This window comes from Leucopleurus acutus, assembly GCF_964270905.1.
Source record: "Leucopleurus acutus genome assembly, chromosome: 14".
In the NCBI taxonomy this organism is placed as follows: domain Eukaryota; kingdom Metazoa; phylum Chordata; class Mammalia; order Artiodactyla; family Delphinidae; genus Leucopleurus; species Leucopleurus acutus.
The window spans coordinates 78,468,273-78,488,164 of NC_139156.1; the positions used below are offsets into that span (position 1 = coordinate 78,468,273).

At 43.4% G+C, this 19,892-nt stretch overlaps 1 protein-coding gene across 2 annotated transcripts in view; it reads right to left on the reverse strand.

The window, feature by feature from the left end:
* Positions 1-692: 692 nt before the first annotated feature.
* Positions 693-19,892, reverse strand: part of ACTN2 (actinin alpha 2) — a gene marked incomplete at both ends in the record, with an annotated part of 76,989 nt that continues 57,789 nt past the window's right edge. Inside the window, 10 exons of one of the 2 annotated variants that reach the window (XM_082854638.1) lie at positions 693-851; positions 3,042-3,200; positions 4,110-4,175; positions 6,071-6,217; positions 6,995-7,174; positions 8,092-8,226; positions 10,765-10,947; positions 12,876-13,016; positions 14,696-14,804; positions 19,118-19,268. In XM_082854638.1, the coding sequence (XP_082710764.1) occupies positions 693-851; positions 3,042-3,200; positions 4,110-4,175; positions 6,071-6,217; positions 6,995-7,174; positions 8,092-8,226; positions 10,765-10,947; positions 12,876-13,016; positions 14,696-14,804; positions 19,118-19,268 (1,430 nt within the window). The remainder of the gene's footprint in view (positions 852-3,041; positions 3,201-4,109; positions 4,176-6,070; positions 6,218-6,994; positions 7,175-8,091; positions 8,227-10,764; positions 10,948-12,875; positions 13,017-14,695; positions 14,805-19,117; positions 19,269-19,892) is intronic. The other variant, XM_082854637.1, reaches the window with a different exon arrangement.

Here is a 19,892-nt window from a genome sequence, read left to right on the forward strand (position 1 = left end):
TGAGGTCCCTACTTTGGAGGATGAGTAAGGCATTGAAACCCACTAATTAGACTACATAGTCCTAAATAATGAAGAGCTGACTATAATTTCTATCTAAAATGTTTTAAGTACTAAAGATCTTTTGGGTAGTCTGTTTCTATTCCCTGGAAGTTCCATCTCACAATATTAAATTCAGCTAAAGAGGTGACAGTACCATTTATCTTAAACATAGCTAATCTTTGGATAGCAAGAAAGTAAAACACCGGTATCCCAAATATATTCCCCTACGGATAACCATATAAGCATATTATATATATGAAGAATATTTTTTAAAGTATCAAACATTTACTATTATTTTTCTGCTCTTGAATCTTGGGTATTTTGGAATTTTCCCATTTTGTACATTTCTTCTGTCCCTGGGTCTTCCTAATTTCACACTACTCAAGTAATTTGCTTTGCTTTATCAAAGAAACCAACAAAAACCCTGATATGTCATTGCATTTGGCTAGAATCTCAGAAATAAACTTATTTGTTAAGTACGCTATGTCATCTACTGGAAAAACCTCAGCCATATTACATTGCTGGCAATAACTGAGCTGCAAAAAAAGTTTTCTCTCTCTTAACTGAATAAAGCTTGTCAAAGTTTCCAAGAAACAAACTATAACGAGCTTTTATTGCGTCCTGCTGGGACCAGCGATTACAGAACCCCGGCCTCACAGATCGCTCTCCCCGTACAGCGCGGAGGAGAAGGCGGCGTAATCCAGGGCGCCAGGCACGCTTCCTGGGCCCGAGTAGGCGGGCATCCTCTTGATGCAGTACTGGGCCTGGTCAGGAGGCAGTTCTCGGCGCAGCTCCTCCGCCAGGATGTACGGCTGGAAAAAAAATACACGTGTGTTTGCAAAATCAACTGCAGAAAACACAGGAACATAAATGGTTTAAACACACTGCTTAAATACATTTGTGTAATTTTAAAAAAGGACTAACTGAATCACTTTGCTGTACACTTGAAATTAATACAACATTGTTAATCAACTATACTCCAATATGAAATAAAAATTAAAGGAAATAAATTAAAAATAAAAAGGACTAAAGGCAGGGTGTCTAATGTGCACAGTACTGGACAACCAACAAAAGGCTGAGTTTTACTTGTAATTCATCATCTAGCCAGCAGGAAATTTAATATACTCCATGAAGGCAAAGGGAGCAGTACCATCAGTACTTCTTGAACTGAGCCATAATGCAAGTGAAAAATACTATGAGGGAAATTTCATACCAGAAAGATTAAGGGTAGGCTGGTTTACATCATATGCTGATGAAAACGCTGGATTATTTAATTTGAAATTATCAATGTGGTTGTTTTTTTTAAATAATGTGATGTGCGCTTTTAGGAAATGGAGTCACTTTCCTACACAGTTTATTAAAAGCTAGCAGCATGTTACCACTGGAGAAAAGCTCTTTCTAAAACAAAACAAAACTGACATTGAACAATGGAGTCTTTTTTTTTTTTTTTCTTTTTCATGTCAAATATCTAAGAAGAAATAGGGTAATTCTCATAAAACAGATTGGCAGGGCTTCCCTGGTGGCACAGTGGTTGAGACTCTGCCTGCCGATGCAGGGGATACAGGTTTGTGCCCCGGTCCGGGAGGATCCCACATGCCGCAGAGCGGCTGGGCCCGTGAGCCATGGCCGCTTCACCTGCGCGTCCGGAGCCTGTGCTCCGCAACAGGAGAGGCCACAACAGTGAGAGGCCCGCGTACCGCAAAAAAAAAAAAAAGAATCCGCCTGCCAACGAAGGGAACACAGGTTCTAGCCCTGGTCCGGGAAGATCCCACATGCTGTGGAGCAACTAAGCCTGTGCGCGACAACTACTGAACCTGCGCTCTAGAGCCCACGAGCCACAACTACTGAGCTCGCGTATGACAAATACTGAAGCCTGCCCGCCTAGAGCCCGTGGTCCACAACAAGAGAAGCCAAGAGTAGCCCCCGCTCACCGCAGCTAGAGAAAGCCCACACACAGCAACGAAGACCCAACACAGCCAAAAGTAAATAAATAAGTAAATTTATTTAAAAAAAAAAGGTGGCTGGTCAAGATAAATAGCAAATATCATATTATAATTTATAGTAGGGTTTTTTGGGGAGTTAAATAAGCCTTGGTTTATTATCTCCTACATCAGTTGGACTTCCTCCCCTCCACCCCTATCCCCATGATAAAGGATTCATTTTAAAACAAACGTAATTATTTTAAACATAGTTTATCTTGTCTGATAAGGGTTTTTTAAGGTAATAAACATGGCCATGTTGATGCGTTTCTTTTTTTTTTGGCTGTACTGCACAGCATGTAGGATCTTAGTTCCCTAACCAGGGATCAAACCCACGCCCCGTGCACTGGAAGGTGGAGTCTTAACCAGTAGACTGCAGGGCAAGTCCCATGCTGATGTGTTTTAGAATCCTAACTTCCTTTCCCTCTCAGCTACAACACAGGGTAAAGGAATCATAGCCCAAATTGAGTTTATACATACTGAGATGTTTTTATATTGTTTTGGGAAAGAGATTTGAAAATTCTGTATTTGCAATTAAACTCCTACTTAATTTCTAGGCTTCAGATAATGAAAAAGTAGCCAATTTTTTAAATGAATGAATGGCTCTATTTAACTTTGCTCCAGGGGCGGGGCACAGTGTCAGGGTCATTGATCCTTGAGAGAAGGTTCTCAGTTTTATAACATCTGAATTGCATTGTTCCTTCTTTCAGAGTCATATCTACCAACCCAGAATGTGAAGTAGGGTCGAACCAGAAAAACACACAAAAAAACTGCAAAATATATACTCTCGGTTCCTTCTATAAAACTCCCCATAAGGACAAGCACAAATGCCAGGACAGAATGTCTGTGTTTAACCTGTTCTGGGGGCATCACTGTTATATTTACGTGATTTCTGAATTCAGTGCTGTTGTGATACAAAATGCAATACATCAAAATGGTTATTATTTGCAATGCTGTTTCCTTTTTGATTAGAATGAAGCAGTGGGCTGTCACAAAAGCAGAAGAAAACATGTCCATGCAGACCTTGTCGGAAGCCAGGATTCGGAAGGAGGCGATGACCTGCTCGGCGGTGTCGGTGTCGGCCGTCTCTCTGGTCATGAAGTCAATGAAGGATTGGAAGGTGACGGTGCCCTGCCCGTTGGGATCCACCAGGGTCATGATGCGGGCAAACTCAGCTTCACCCTGAGGCAAGGTTGCAAAGAAACATTTACTTCAACCGACAACTCTCAGCAGTGCCGTTCTCCTGCTTTTACCTGTTGGCATGCAAGTTCCTTTCTGCTTGAAAACTTACATAGTCCCTGCACTTCCCTTCCACTTTTGGAACAGATTCCCCTTATGGGTGACTTAAGTTTACTGCCGTCAAATGATTTTTAAACGTTGCTGTAGCATCAACCCAGAAGCTCCTGAATGTCAGAATTCCTTCCTCTCTCTAACCCATGTTGCCGTTGGGACTTAATATAGTTATGGAAGAGGAATTCAAAGAGGGTTAGGCCTTTTCTCAGACTACAGTTGAGAAGAATAATACTGCAAAAGAGAAGGCAGGTCAGAAAAGGGTTCTCATGATGCTTATCTGACAGTTCTGAGAGGAATCAAAGCAGCTCATGTTCAACATTACATATCAGCAGGTAATAGAGAAGTGAGGGTATAAGGGCACACTCACAGCCCACAGGGAAATGTAAGATTTCTTAGCTGATTTTTACTAAAAACTTTTTATCTTCTAAAATACTAGAGGAAAAAATACTTTAAAATCAGCAAGAAAAGACACTGAAGTGTATACTCTCAATGGGTGAATTGTATGGTATGTGAATTATCTCTCACTTAAAGCTGTTTAAAAATCATCAGGAAAGTTTATGTTCTCTTCCTTCACTAGGAAAAAACCAGCTGACCGATGACTGAATGAAAATATATGTTCTGGCTCTGTGAAGTTATTTTTATATGGTACCAGGCAAACCTTCAAAAATGTTACCCTAGACAATGTAAGTCAACGAACCCCAAATGAGCTGCCATAGTTTAAGGCAGTTGTCTCCTATAATACAAATCTAAGCTCAATAGAATATCACATGGTAGTAAAATTTTCAACTTCTGTCTTACCAAATCATAACCCATGGAGATCAGGCAGGCTCTGAAATCCTCATGATCCATCAGGCCATTCTTCCTCTGCCGACAAATACAAAGAAGTTGAGGGCTTCCCTGGTGGAGCAGTGGTTAAGAATCCGCCTGCCAATGCAGGGGACACAGGTTCGAGCCCTGGGCAGGGAAGATCCCACATGCCGCGGAGCAACTAAGCCCGTGCGCCACAACTACTGACCCTGCGCTCCAGAGCCCACGAGCCACAACTACTGAAGCCCACGTGCCCAGAGCCCGTGCTCCGCAACAAGAGAAGCCACCGCAGTGAGAAGCTTGCGCACTGCAATGAAGAGTAGACCCCGCTCGCCAGAACTAGAGAAAGCCCGCACGCAGCAACAAAGACCCAAAGCAGCCAAATAAATAAATTATATAAATAAATAAATAAATAAATAAATAAAAAGAAGTTGAGAGTTAGAGGCAAAATAAAAAACTCTACTTGACCAGGGAACAAAATCCAATACAAGAAGGGACACTTTGAGATTTGCCAAATAATTTGTAAATGTCATCACTGACTTAGAGGAAGGACAGACCTGACATAGGGATGTTAGAAAATAATTTCTTAAAAAGGAAAAAGGAGGAAAGGAGGGTAAACAGCAGTCAAGAATGAAAGGAGACCACACATTCAAGAAAGCAGGAAGGACTACCCAGTGCCAGTGAAAATGACCTCGTCAGGAGCTGCCCACTGCCACCCACCGATGGCTGAACACACTCTAAGTGTTCTGAGAAATCCTCACGCTCTCGTGGCCCCAGGCAGTCCTCACTTGTAAAATTCCCCCAAAGATTAAAACATGGCTAGGACTCACACTGGAAAGTTACCCCGCAGCTACTCTCAGGCCCATGTCCCTCCAAGACACAAAAATCCTTAATTTAAACTATTAAACTTGGCAGGTTCTGCATTGTCTGCCTTTGAACTTTTGTTGCAAAAGACAGTCTCGTTATCCTAGATTCAAATAAATTTGGGTTTTTTTTCCTATGAGGTGGCCCAAACGATTGAGGGCTGTCTTCGCATAAGCCCGGGTGGATGTGTTTAGGGACGATGATCAATTATTTCCCTCCACAGGAGGAAAATGACTCAACCTGAAGGAAGTCAGGTCAGTGTTACAGCATGTTTTGTACAGTACAGTTGTGCTGAAGCCAAGCTAACTTTAATGTCCAACTCTGTGTATAATTCTTATTTATGCCTCAGCTCCCTGATCAGAAGTCTACTTTCTGAACTCTTTGATAGGCCTGAATATGGCTGAATATCCCAAGCAAAGTAATGAAATATACTTACTTTGTTACGGATCTTTTAAGGAATGGAATGTGGCCTTAGGAGTCACTTTTAACTAGATGATAAGCAAACTGGGCATTTTCTTGTGAAGAACTGGTTTTACTCAATTGTATTCAAATCAAAATACTAGATAATATTTTAAGAGCTGCACTTAACTTTTTTATGATCACCATTTTGTTGGTGCATTTTCCTTCAACATTCCATGAATCAATTTTGTTCATTAAAAAAGAAACTGAAATTTTATGGCAAAAGAATAGGCTAATCTTCATCAGGGGCTTCACCTAAATAGTTAATTGGGAAAAGTTCATTACAGCTTTGTATTTAAGTATTTAGAAAATGTCCTAAATCCCTAAACCACATTTTGGTAAGGATACACTTTCACTTAGAACAAATCTAGTGTTGATCCCAACTGCAAAGGCATTTGTTAAGTGCTCTGTATAAAACAGCCCACAAACCCAGACTTTGTGTCACCTTCAGCGACATCAGAGCTTAGCACACTTCATGTCAGAGGCTCTTTTCCTTTGGCCTTAATCGTCCTGTTTCCCCATAACCTTTAAGGACATTAAAACGTAAAATAATAGCATGAATATTATTTCAAATACATCTTTTGATGTCCCCAGTGGTGCCTTTCAAATAACTAGAGGGAGTGAGGTACCCTGTCGAAGTGGTTGAAGGAGGCTCTGAACTCATTCATCTGCTCCTGGGTGATGCCCTTCGCATCTCTCATCAGGATCTGGGTCTCCACTTCGTTGATGGTTCTGGCAATGGTCGTCAGCAGCAGCTCCCAGCCCACACGAATGTGCTGCCGAGGGAAACATCAAACGATCAGCTCCAGGTCCTCCCAGCAGGTCAATCTTGCCTCCTCATTTTCATTTTTTTTTTTTTACACCTTTATTAGAGTATAATTGCTTTACAATGGTGTGTTAGTTTCTGCTTTATAACAAGGTGAATCAGTTATACATATACATATGTTCCCATATCTCTTCCCTCTTGCGTCTCCCTCCCTCCCACCCTCCCTATCCCACCCCTCCAGGCGGTCACAAAGCACCGAGCTGAGTCAACCCAAAGGGAGATAAGTAGGGCTTCCTTATGCTTTTTTTTTTTTTTAATTCTACTTTTCCACTTTTTTCAAGATTCTATAGTGGGAAATACTCAGAAGTGAGACCAGGGTTCTAGCAGTGACAACTGTGAAGATAAAATATACAATGTACAGTGTATTATTTGTCGTTAGCGTTTACCAAATAGCAGGATGGGTCCTGGATTATACCCACTGGCCAATTTGCAAGGTCAAATTGGGTCAAACTGGCCAAAACGTAATAGTCCAATTTCGGTTCATTGTTGTGATAATGATGATGATAAAGTTGTTGAGGATGGTGATGATAATTAACAACTATGTAGCGCTTGATCTAGTTCACAAAGCTTTTTCACATATAGTAACAGGAAAGGTTTAATGATCCCTTTCCTACTTATAGAACAAAACAGGAACAGATGGAGACCAATGTGGGAGGAAAACACCCTGAGAAGGTGAAGTGGTCACAACCAGAAACCAGAGCACCGCAGGCCTGTGCAGTGGCTGTACCTCCATGGTGTAATTAGTGTGCTTGTTGTCGAAGACCAGGGCCTCCTGGATGAGCTGATGGTCACCTTCCAGCTTGTCGATGTTGTTCTTGTAGTTGATGATGTTGTGCTCGTACTGCTTCAGCTGATTCATCTGGTCCTCCAGGGCTCCCGTGATCTGGATGGAGCTCCGGGCAATCTCCTGGTGGAGGCATGAACAGGAGAAGAAAACAAGGTGAGCCGGCCTTTCAGGTTACTACGGGGGCCTTCCTGCTTCTGCTTCCAATGCCACGCCGGCATCAGGCGGCAGCTAGAGACACTTGCTTTTTCAGAGAAAGTGGGAAACAGGATAGTACTGCAGCATGAAGGAAGCTCTATTTCTAGTCTGTCTAGAGAATGGGGAAAAAACAAAACAAACCCACCAAGATCCATAAAAGCAAAGCAAGACGGGTAAGAAAGGAGCCATTTAGGCCTCTTCCAGTGAACACAGAAGCCTCCCCAGGCTGGAGCTGCCTCTTCTGCAGGAGGCCAGGGGATGGTCTGCACGAATGCAGCTGCCAGGGAGATTTCAGACCACTGGATGCTTCATCACTGGTCAAAAGAATTTCCTAGATTTTTAGATGTCCTCCTCTTAAGAAAAAAGTTAACATTTTATCACCAAAAGGGAGGCTGGGAGAAGAATAAATAGGCCAATAAATGTCTCTTGGCTGTTCTTGGTGATAAAATGAACCCAGCAATCAGTGTCATTCAAAGATTACTTTTCCCTGAATGTTCTGAAAATGCCAAGTATTTGTGACTCATTAGGGACGGACGGTTTAAAACTCTAGGTCCTGCAGAGGCTGAAAACTGAGAAAGAGCCCCGTCACCATTCTTAAGGACAGGATGAATGGATGGCAGCAAGAACAGCCTCAACTTTGGTGCACAGGTGCCCTCCCTGCCCCCCGCCCCGCACTGACGCTCATGGGCGCCCAGGCTGCAAGAGCTTAGGGGCCATCAAGAGTAAGGCCCACGGAGACCTGGATGGTGCTCTCATGGCACTGAGTGGAGACAGGTCGTCGTGTCAGCTCAGGGACCGATTTGGAGGCTGTGACAGGCTCCCTCTGAAGGTCACTAACCCACCTCCATCTTGTTCTGGATCCAGGGCCCAATGGCATTGGCCTGTGCAGCGAACTGGCGCCGCAGACGCTCGTTGGCATGCTGGCGCGCCAGCTCCTCCTGCAGCGACTGGTCCCGGATGGGCACGAGCTGCTTCACCTGCCAGGGTTCAAGGGCAACAGGGGTTAGAGGCCAGCTGTGGTCTAGGAGGAGGGACCAAGATCGGTGGTGGTGGCTGAAGGGCAGGGGTGGGAGCAGAGAGAGAGGGAGGGAGAGTGGGGGGGAGGGGAGGAGAGGTAGGGAGGGGAAGGGGAGTGGGGTCCCTACTTTAGGGACTAAAGGAAGAGCTCAGTCTAGCCTCGACTGCCCCCCAGTGCCTCCACTGCCTGAAGAAAGACGGGCTAAGTCTGCAAGAGGGACACTGACCGTTCCTCTAGCCAGGGGCTCTTGGCCTGCAGTACTAACCCTACGGAGAGCTGGGTCCAGGGTGCAGAGAATTTGTGAACTTGAATGAAGGAAAAGTGGCATCCTTATTTTCACCACCCCTAATGGAAAATGAGCATTTCCTTTGATTATGAATGCGGGCACCAAATCCACTGTGACTATCACAATAGAAATCACAGACATTCTCATATACATTAGTTACTGCCTGCCTCTCAAAATATCATATACACTCATCACTACTCACAATTATTAGACCTGCTATTAGATCATGGTTTAAAATGTGGTAGTAAAGAAGCACATACATTACTATATCCCAACTTTAAATATATATATATATATATATATATATATATAGCCTTCATTAAAATTTATTTTTTATCCAAGTACCATTGATTTACAGTGTTGTGTTAATTTCAGGTGTACAGCAAAGTGATTCAGTTACACATATATATATAAAATATATTTTACTTTTTTTTTTTTTTTTTTTTTTGCAGTACACAGGCCTCTCACTGTTGTGGCCTCTCCCGTTACGGAGCACAGGCTCCGGATGCACAGGCTCAGTGGCCATGGCTCACGGGCCCAGCTGTTCCACGGCATGTGGGATCTTCCCGGACCGGGGCACAAACCCGTGTCCCCTGCATCGGCAGGCAGACTCTCAACCACTGCGCCACCAGGGAAGCCCTTTAATAACTATTTTTAATGTAATTTATTTCCTTTGTAACCTTAAGTATTTTTTATGAATTTACACCTATTATTATCAGAAGGTATCCACGGGCTTCCCTGACTACCAAGTGATCCAAGACACAAAAACAGTTGAGAACCCCTGCCAGTTTCAGGAGCTTAGTCCTATATGATGTTGGACCACAGGAAAGTATCCTACCCTGCCTACATCTTTTCCATTCCACTTGTACCCTGTGATTTACACTTTAATGCTATGTCTCAGTTCTTTTTGAATCCGCAGACAAAAGAGCTACTTCAAGAAGGCTTTTCTGTGTGTTGGCAAAACTGCTGCTAAAGACATTATTATTCAATGTACCTTTTACAAAACTCCCTCTGGCAAATTCTGCTTTATAACTTAGTGACAAGAGAAAAGTTTGTCTCACTTTAAGAAATGACACATTTCCCTATTTTTTTCAAGGAAACTACTTAGCTCAACACGTTTCCCTCTTCACTCTGGCTGTCAGAAGAACAGAGCTAATTTTAAGATCAAACACAATAACTAATTATGGTCTCTCAGATGAACACTCTCTTTCCCATACCTGTTTTTTTTTTCCTCTTTGCATCGTTTATAACTAACGATTGCTGAATGTGTGTTTTTATAGCAAGCCACCTCAAATGCACGTGGTGGATTTCTTAAAGACTAGGTAGTAGCATACTAAGATGATCGTGCCTCAATTTAAACAAGAAAATAAATCTTTCTTAAGAATGAGACAAAAAGGCTCAAATGATCCCATTGGACTATAATTAAGTCTGTACGGTTTCCCCAAATATAAGAGGCAGCAAATTAGCAGGAAGTCCTTTGGTTCCCCAGATACAGTTTTCTAAGTAATTTTCCCGCATTTAAAATTCACACACACTTGGGACATGTCTATCCCATATTCTAAAAATTCTTTAGTGAAGTACTAGCGGCAAGCTGATACCATCAAATTTTCAGTTGGGGTTTTAAAAATAGTTTCCTTTATGGTATTAGCATCATAACCTGTACTGAGTTTGCCAACATTGATAAGGTTTTCCTTAAGGACAATCATTTCTACTTTCTTTCCTTACAAATCACAGAAGCTGCTGAATGGATTTAAGAGTATAACATATTTCATCTGTTAAAAACAAGCCCAAAATAGAGTCGAGTGCTAAATCCCACTCCACCAGACCAAGATTTAACTTAATTACAGTTTCCACTCTCCCAGAAACGGAATCTTAGTCAATCAGTCATCTGGGTGGACCCCTTCCCTCCCCTAAAGGAAAGTAACTCTGCAATAACCAATCTGCCTTTTTTTGGCCAGATAACTTCCCTGTTCCTACTCCCTTCTGCCTATAAAAGCCTTTCATTTTGTTCAGCTCCTTGGAGTCCCTTTCTGCCAGCTAGACTGGATGCTGCCCAATTCGAATCAATTTTTGCTCAAACACTTAAAATTGTTACTATGCCTCAGTTTCTCTTTTAACATGTCTATGAAGACAACCCCCAGGGCTTCACCTCTTCCCTCCACCTCGGCTTCGAGAACGTTAGCCTCGCCCCCTCCCCCCTCAGTCACCCACCTTGTCCCACTTGGACCGGATCTCGTCCACGGTGACAGTGCTATAGGGGTTGCTCGAGCTGATCCTGATGCTGTAGCTCTGGATCACCTTCTCCACCTCGTTCTGGATGGCCAGGATGGACTGCCGCTCGCCGTCGGCCTCGGGCAGCGTGGCCTTGAACTGCTCGTGGGCGGTGATCAAGCTCTAAGCCAGAGACAGAGCGGAGAAAACCCGACTTACTTCAGTGTGAATTTTACAGGCTTGCTGTTCCCTTCAGCATGCGTATAAACGACTTTATAACTGCGGGAATCTCCAGTGGAAGACAAATTCTGGATGTCTTTAGAAAAGCTACCTGGTGCACAAAAGTCAAGTTCCTCGAAAAGGGAAAAAAAGATCTCCTGATGACTCCTTGGTGGCTATTAATCCAAAGTCTTCAAAAAATAATTGTTTTCTTTTTAAAAAATTATGTTTGATTTCATCTTATATGATCCCCAGCTATTGTTTAGGTCTTACTCGCCACTGACATACAGAACTTAAATCAGGGCTTCCCTGGTGGGGCAGTGGTTAAGAATCTGCCTGCCAATGCAGGGGACATGGGTTCGAGCCCTGGTCCGGGAAGATCCCACATGCTGCGGAGCAACTAAGCCTGTGCGCCACAACTACTGAGCCTGTGCTCTAGAGCCCGTGAGCCACAACTACTGAGCCTGCGTGCCACAACTACTGAAGCCTGTACACCTAGAGGCTGTGCTCCGCAACAAGAGAAGCCACCGCAATGAGAAGCCCGTGCACCACAACAAAGAACAGCCCCCGCTTGCCGCAACTAGAGAAAGCCCACGCACAGCAACGAAGACCCAACGTGGCCAAAAAAAAAAAAAAAAAAAAAAAATGTGTGGCTGTGTCCCAGTAACACTTAAAAAAAAGAATTTAAATTAGCTGCCCTTTCTAATGACCAAGTTTACCTATAGCCCAAGAAAAGAACCTCACATTTGCTGCCTTTATACCTAAAGATCACCAGGAAGTACATCCCTTTCTCCAAAAGAAAAGGCCACAGAAACCAACTCCTTCCCCTCAGGCTTTATAAAACCTCCACTTAACAACCCTATACCCTTGGACCCTAAAGTATAAGACAGCAGCCCTTTATACTCAGCTGTAGGAAGGTGCCACGTGGACCACCTTCCAGGGCGAAGCCAACACTCAGTTCAGATGCTACGACAGATCAGCTGCTAGCACACCTTTCACTAAACAGAGAAACTACTTCATGCATCAAGTATGGCTTCCAAGGCATACTTAGACATCTCACTTTTTCCAAAAATAAATGGTTTTAGGTTGCCAACCTCTGCTTAAGAGTCTATGCAAGAAACACCATCACAGCCTCTTTCAGAAGACAAAGGCAATGTTCAACAAATTTCTTGCCTCTTACACCCCGCTGCAAACCTAGAATGGTCCTTGGCAGGGAGATATGGGTTCAAATCCCAACCTTCAGTATTTCCTTTACATCTGGATTCTTTTCGATGACCTATTTTACAGAAAAAAGAGAATCTAGAAGTATTTTCTCTATATTCCATTATACGTCAAATTCAGTATACAATGGTCTCTAATATATTGGGTCCTGGCTATTGGAGAGGAACACTCCTCCCTAACTCGATCACTTAGAGGTCTTATTTACAATCTGAAGCTCCAGCAAAAATCAAAAGCAGAACATTTCGGATGGTGGGAAGCAGAGGGTACTGATTGGTGGCTTCTTATGCTTTATGATCCGGCAAAACCCTATAGGTCTTAACGAGGGGTAATATGCAAACATTTGCAAAGTAGTTAACTCAGCAGCCAATAAACTCATAACTTGCTGTGACTAACCCCAAGAGCATATGTCTGTCTTGCTCGTATGATTCCACATTCCATTTTAAAGAACAGACCCTTTTAGATGTAGTCACCACTATCTGGCTGATGTTAATTTAGTTGCATTAAAGAGTGGTATACACATTTTTAAGCTAAAGGCCAAAGGGTAATATGGGTTTTCTAACCACATTTTTTTTTAAGGTAAAAAATGAAACAAAACCAAAAAGAGAACTCTAAGTTTTTAAAATTACGATTCATTTCTGGTACAGTGAGAGCACAGAGCTGGCTTCAGTTACCTGGATTTCCTCAATGCTGTGGACAATAAACATGTCTTGCAGATCCTCCATGGCGCCTTCCATCCAGTTGTTGAAAGGAGCAGCTCTCTTGGCAAACTCCAGGTGAAGCTGATCGATGGTTTCCAGCAATTTCTCAGTTCTCTGGAGATCAAATAGAAACCAGTGTTATCATAGGTTAAATCATAAAAATTCTCTGAACATGTAAAGATGCACTCCAGAGCAGTAAACTATTATCTGACTTTTTTCTTTTTAATGTATTTATTTATTTATTTTTGGCTGTGTTGGGTCTTCGTTTCTGTGCGAGGGCTTTCTCTAGTTGTGGCAAGCGTGGGCCACTCTTCATCGCGGTACGCAGGCCTCTCATTATCGCGGCCTCTCTTTTTGCGGAGCACAGGCTCCAGACGCGCAGGCTCAGTAATTGTGGCTCACGGGCCCAGTTGCTCTGCGGCATGTGGGATCTTCCCAGACCAGGGCTCAAACCCGTGTCCCCTGCATTGGCAGGCAGATTCTCAACCACTGCGCCACCAGGGAAACCCTATCTGACGTTTTGATGGTCGCAATCCTGTCATCATTAGCTTGTGTATACAAAAGATGAACTGATGTTCAAATGATGAGGCTGAGCCCTGCAGGTCTCCGAAGTGCCTTGTGCATCAGAGATGGATTTAACAACATCCAGAGTCACACTGTTCTGAAAGTACTTAAAATACTCCTCCACATGCTACTCTTTTGAAAACTGAGAATCCACATAGGGTATAGAGGCACTTGATTTCAGCTAAAGCAGTACTTTGTAAGTTATAGGACCTGATTCCCCAACCGTGCTGGTGCACAGGAAATTCACGGTATCTTCCTCATTTTATAATCAACAGTGTGCCTTTCCCAAAAGTCGCCTAGAGAAGACGGAAGGAACTACAGTTCCATATTCTTAAATCCTCATTCAGGATTTCACACAGAGACCCTCTTTGCCTTTCTGAGCACATGAAAGCACAAGGCTTTAAGCCACCAAGAATGGCACGACGCGCTTCCTATGGCAGACAGGGCGGGGAGCTGGCACGGAAGCGTCTGGTATCTTCAAGTCTTCCATAATTAGATTCATTTTTCCTCCTGTTCTAAAATATTTGAGCTGTCTCCGTTATATGCCTGGTCCTTCCTTTCTCTCAGCCTTTTTCTTTAGGTGGATATGTTAACCGCTGGCTGGCATCCAGGAAGCTTGGTATCACATGTGTTAAAAGTTTCATCAGAGTCAGGGTGAAAAGACTCAGAAAACTGCTAACTGCTTCTTTCTGTCACGTCGTCTGAGTCTTCCGTGGTGAGAGACGATGAGGTTCAGCTAAAAACCAGCTGTTTCTCCAAGCCTTATACTTGAAGAAGGCCAAATTCATCCTGATTCTGTTTCATATCCATTTTTCCCTACTTCAACATGTGTTGCCATTTTCCCTTTGCACATCTCAACTTCCGTTCCTCCTGATTTCCTGACTCATTCATGGCTCAATTTACTCTCAGATAAGGACTCTGGGGGAATTATCTGCCATTACTACTTCACACAAAATGAGTTTATACCGTTATCTCATTACTACTACTGGACTTTTGTTTCTTTAATTCAAAAGGATGCGTCACTGCCGTATGGATAAATTACAGTACAAAACTACCAACTTTCCATTTCCCTCTTTCTCCTACTTTTCATGTTCTCTGTAGAAGCTCCCTTCCCTAGATAATCTGTTTCGATTTATACACACCATACCACAGAAAAACAAAGTAACAGTGACTTACTGAAAGAGCCCCTATTAAAAGATTTCGTGCCAACAGGTGGCTTGGAGACTCACCTCCAGGGCCTCTCTCCTCTTCTGAGTGAGCGTTCCCAGCCTGTCCCACTGGTCACAGATTTTCTGGCACCGATCATTGATGTTCACAGCATCGTGATAGTCCAGTTCACTATCAGAAGGGAAAATAAAGATTGACTTTCCCAGATGACGTGAAGAAAAGTGGACATGGGCTCAAAATAAACAGATGATAATTTAAAAAAAAAAAAAAAGATCTGATGGGGAACTGGCAGGATATTTCAGGGTTTTGTTCATCATCACCATCACAAACATGATCACTATTCCCTTACATCATGAGAAGAATTAGTAAAACTCTTGGTGGTCAGCAGATTTCTAAACAGAGAGAAACGCTGTCTTCTCGACACTGTAGGCTAACTCTATTCTCCCTTTGTTTTCTTGGCCAGGCCTCCGGAGTGCATTATTTTTAAGTGGTGATGTACCTGTAAATGAAGCCAAGTATCTGACCTGGAGGACAGTCCCACGGGCTGTGCTGAAGCCACGGGGATGGGAACATCAAATGAGTCATGCGGGAGGGAGGGAGGGAGGGATCAGCTTGCACCCCTTCGTGTCCTCGGCTGCCCTCAAAGGGCACAGGGCTGGATGGGGCACCACGTCCAGGAGGAGCGGCCTGGCAGGACAGAGTCCTTCCTCTTCTGACAAAGATTCCAACTCATCTTATGCCATTCGTGTGACAGCAGGAACAAAATGATTTCTCACTCCGTAGTCCCTCTTCCTCTCCAGCCCCGTCTGTACATCCTAACGGGATCTTGGTGACGTGAAGTAACTTGAACTTACCATTCAAGCAGATTCTCGACTAGATGGTTAACCTGTTATCTCTGGGGGTAAAAAGTTTGAATCCTGGACAAAATGTAATCACCCTTTTAGTTAAGATGAAAGCAAGACTCAGGGAGGTTTAAAGACCTCTTCAGGAGACTTCTCCTTCAAAAATGGTCCAAGGTGAGGCTTTTAGGAAACTCCCTCCTATCCATCCAAATCCATTTCCCTGAAGCTTAAGTTTATTTCTTCTTCCAACTCTAAATGAAGGCAATGGTTGTTTATGACTTGTTTTTTTCTCTTAAGTGATATTAGCTTGTCCTTATTGAATGTTACTGTTTCTTTTACTGAATAAAGAAGATGCATACAGTTGTGATCTGAGTGTCATTTCAGTGGGTAAGAAGCTCCCTATCACCTAATGAAAGCCTGTCCAGTTCTTAAGAGCAGCTTTCTACATACACACACTTCACTAATTGAGATGGATTGAGATTCTGTGCTTATTATTATAACCAGGTAACCAAAACCAACCAAAATACACCAGCAATGTGCACAGCCTTGAATACAAAGTGAAAAGGCCATGGCCCTTCAAAATGCAACTATTAAAGAACAGAAAGATTTCAAAAACAAAAACCTAGGAACCGTCTACTGATACACAATGGAGACATCAACGCTAATCTCTCCGTGGTTATCTTTAGGGTGTACATTTTTCCCTCTTCTCTAATTCATACGTACTAGCTCTATACCTACTTGCTTTCAAGAACTTAGGGTTTGCATAACTGTGCATACTATTTTTATTTTTTTTATTTTTTTAAAATAAATTTATTTATTTATTTTTTGCTGTGTTGGGTCTTCGTTGCTGCACGCGGGCTTTCTATAGTTGCAGTGAGCGGAGGCTACTCTTCGTTGTGGTGAGCAGGCTTCTCATTACGGTGGTTCCTCTTATTGCAAAGCACGGGCTCTAGGCGCGCAGGCTTCAGTAGTTGCGGCACGCAGGCTCAGTAGTTGTGGCTCACGGGCTCTAGAGTGCAGGCTCAGTAGCTGTGGTGCACAGGCTTAGTTGCTCTGCGGCATGTGGGATCTTCCCTGACCAGGGCTCAAACCCGTGTCCCCTGCATTGGCAGGCGGATTTTTAACCACTGCGCTACCAGGGAAGCCCTGTTTTTATTTTTTGTACTTTAAGAACTGCACAAACATGTTTGTTATTTTAGAAAAGGTAAAAAGGAAAGGGAGACTAATAACAGTAAGATGAGCACATCTTTAAATTCTGTGGTTCCTCTCTCAACTGTGTAAAGAAATATGCATTGAGGATAACCGAGAATAATAATAATATAAAATTATTACTTAAATTTTAAGGGCAACACTTAAAACCATTCCAAATTACTTATGGGAGCTATGATAGAGCATTCAATTGCTTGAGTTTCTCCCCCTTATTTTATTTGTAATTGTTAACAAGCAGCCAAACAGCCAACATGCAAGAAGCATGAGAAATAAGAGTAAGGCCACAAACACAGCGAACAAATTAGATATGAAGACCACAAACAATTAAGAATATATTTAGGCAAGGCCAAATAGGAAGACACTCTTAAAAGAGGCCATCTCTGTTAATTAAGGCATTTGCTCTGGTTAAGAATGAGCAACATGGGGGTCTTAAAATGTAACATATCATGATAAACATGTATTATTGGTTGTTTAAAGTTATCATTATGTGACAGGCTCTAAAAATTGTGCAAATATATCCGTGGTTATAATGAGAGAGAAGTAGGGAATGAAATTCTGTATTTATCAAAAAGAAGCAAGGGTCTTAAAAAAAAAAAAAAAGCAAAAAAAAAGCTTAGAAACACTGCAGGGAGGCCCCTCTCCCAGAGGGTGGCCACAGCCAGAGGCAGCACCACCTGGACCAGCAGGACCTACAACTCCCACTGGGTAAACCAGCCTGGGCTCAACCTCATGCTAGCTCCTCCCATAAAATAAAAAGCATGAAAAAGAAATGGCACTTATTTGACAACAAAGAAAAGTGGGGCCTTAATGTTTCTTCTTTCAGAGGTGTCTTGTTTTTGGTTTCTGGGCGGGCAATGTGGTCCTGTCTCCTGCACCCAGGCCTGGGTGAGGCCACCTTTGCGAGCCGTGCTCTGTCCTGTTACTTGTTTCTCATTCTCTTGGATACGAAGCTGCCTGTGCTGGGGCTGGGGGTGCTGCCCAATGGGAGGACACAGGGATGCTACCACAATCAAAGCACCAGAGAGGAAGTCAGTGCATCTCTTTATATATAAAAAAAAGGGCTTCCCTGGTGGCGCAGTGGTTAAGAACCTGCCTGTCAATGCAGGGGACACGGGTTCGAGCCCTGGTCAGGGAAGATCCCCCATGCTGCAGGGCACCTAAGCCCGTGCGCCACAACTACTGAGCCCGTGCTCTAGAGCCCGTGAGCCACAACTACTGAGCCCATGCGCCGTAACTACTGAAGCCCACGCGCCTAGAGCCCATGCTCTGCAACAAGAGAAACCACTGCAATGAGAAGCCCACACACTGCAACCAAGAGTAGCCCCCACTTGCTGCAACTAGAGAAAGCCCGTGCCCGGGTGCAGAACAAAGGCCCAACGCAGCCAAAAATAAACAAATAAAATAAATAAATTTATTTTAAAAAAAGGACCTTTTTTTTTTTAGACTCCACATATAAGTGATATCACATGATATCTGTCTTTCTCTGTCTGGCTTACTTCACTTCTTCACTTAGTATGATACTCTCCAGGTCCACCCATGTTCCTGCAAATGGCATTATTTCACTCTTTGTTATGGCTGTAGTATTCCATTGTATATATGTACCACATCTTCTTTATCCATTCGTCTGTCAATGGACATCTGTCAATGGACATTTAGGTTGCTTCCATGTCTTGGCTACTGTAAATAGTGCTGCTATGAACACAGGGGTACATGTATCTTTTTGAATTTTAGTTTTCTCCAGAAATATGCCCAGGGATTGCAGGATCATATGGCAACTCTATTTTTAGTTTTTTAAGGAACCTCCGTACTGTTCTCCATAGTGGCTGCACCAATTTACATTCCCACCAACAGTGTAGGAGGGTTCCCTTTTCTCCACACCCTCTCCAGCATTTATTATTTGTAGACGTTTTGATGATGGCCATTTTGACTGGTATGAGTTAGTACCTCATTGTAGTTTTGATTTGCATTTCTTGAATAATTAGCAATGTTGAGCATCTTTTCATGTGCCTGTTGGCCATCTGTATGTCTTCTTTGGAGAAATGTCTATTTAGATCTTCTGCCCATTTTTTGATTGGGTTGTCAACAAGGACCTACTGTATGGCACAGAGAACTATACTCAGTATTTTGTAATGACCTAGAAGGGAAAAGAATCTGAAAAAGAATAGATATATATATGTATAACTGAATCACTTTGCTGTACATCTGAAACTATCAAACACAACACTGTAAATCAACTATATTTCAATTAAAACAAAAAACAGGACCAATCCCATCACAGGGTCCTCTGGCTTGGTTCTATGGATACATCTAAGACAGGACAGGAAAGGCAAGCTCCCCTGCCCCTCTCTGGGAATGCCTGGGGAAGCTCTCCACCGAGTCCTCGCTTGGACCCAGGGCTCAATGTCAGCACTGGCACCCACACAGAGCACGTACTTGAGCTCCTGCGCGATGGCCGCGATCTGCTCCACGCGGTCCTGGTGCGCCGCCAGGTCGCTCTCGAATGCCTCGTGCTTCCGCAGCAGAGCCCGGACTTCGGTCAGAGACGCCGACTCGTAATCCTTCTGCAGCAAGATCTGCTCTTTGCCTGCAATGGTTGTAGCAAGGGAATGTGAGTGCTGTCACACTTCAGCCTCTATGCAAAGTACTGGGTGATTCCATAGAACCAGGAGGAGGAAAGAAGGACAGCCCCGAGAGGCACGGGCCACATTTCAACTGGAATTCAGGCTGTCACTCTGCTAAGGCCCCGAGTCCCTCTGTGTTCTGAAAGCTCGTGTCTACAAATACAGGGTGGAAAGCGCGCTGAGCACTTTCTAAATAACAAGTCTGTGATAAACCTAAGAAACAAGTATCTGACTTTCCCGTGAGATGCTCAGTTAAGTTAGTAATTATTAGCTCACAGAAATTACCTGGAATTATTAGGTAAAACACTTGTACTCTATTTGTCTGCCCATGGGCTCAACCTTTACTCCAATTCTTTTTGTTTGAAAGCTTTATTCTTTTAATGTGGTTAAATGCAGCTTGTGATTTTTTTTTTATTTTTTTTTTTGGCGGTACGCTGGCCTCTCACTGCTGTGGCCTCTCCCGTTGCGGAGCACAGGCTCCGGACGCGCAGGCTCAGCGGCCACGGCTCACGGGCCCAGCCGCTCCACGGCATGCGGGATCTTCCCAGACCGGGGCACAAACCCGTGTCCCCTGCAACAGCAGGCGG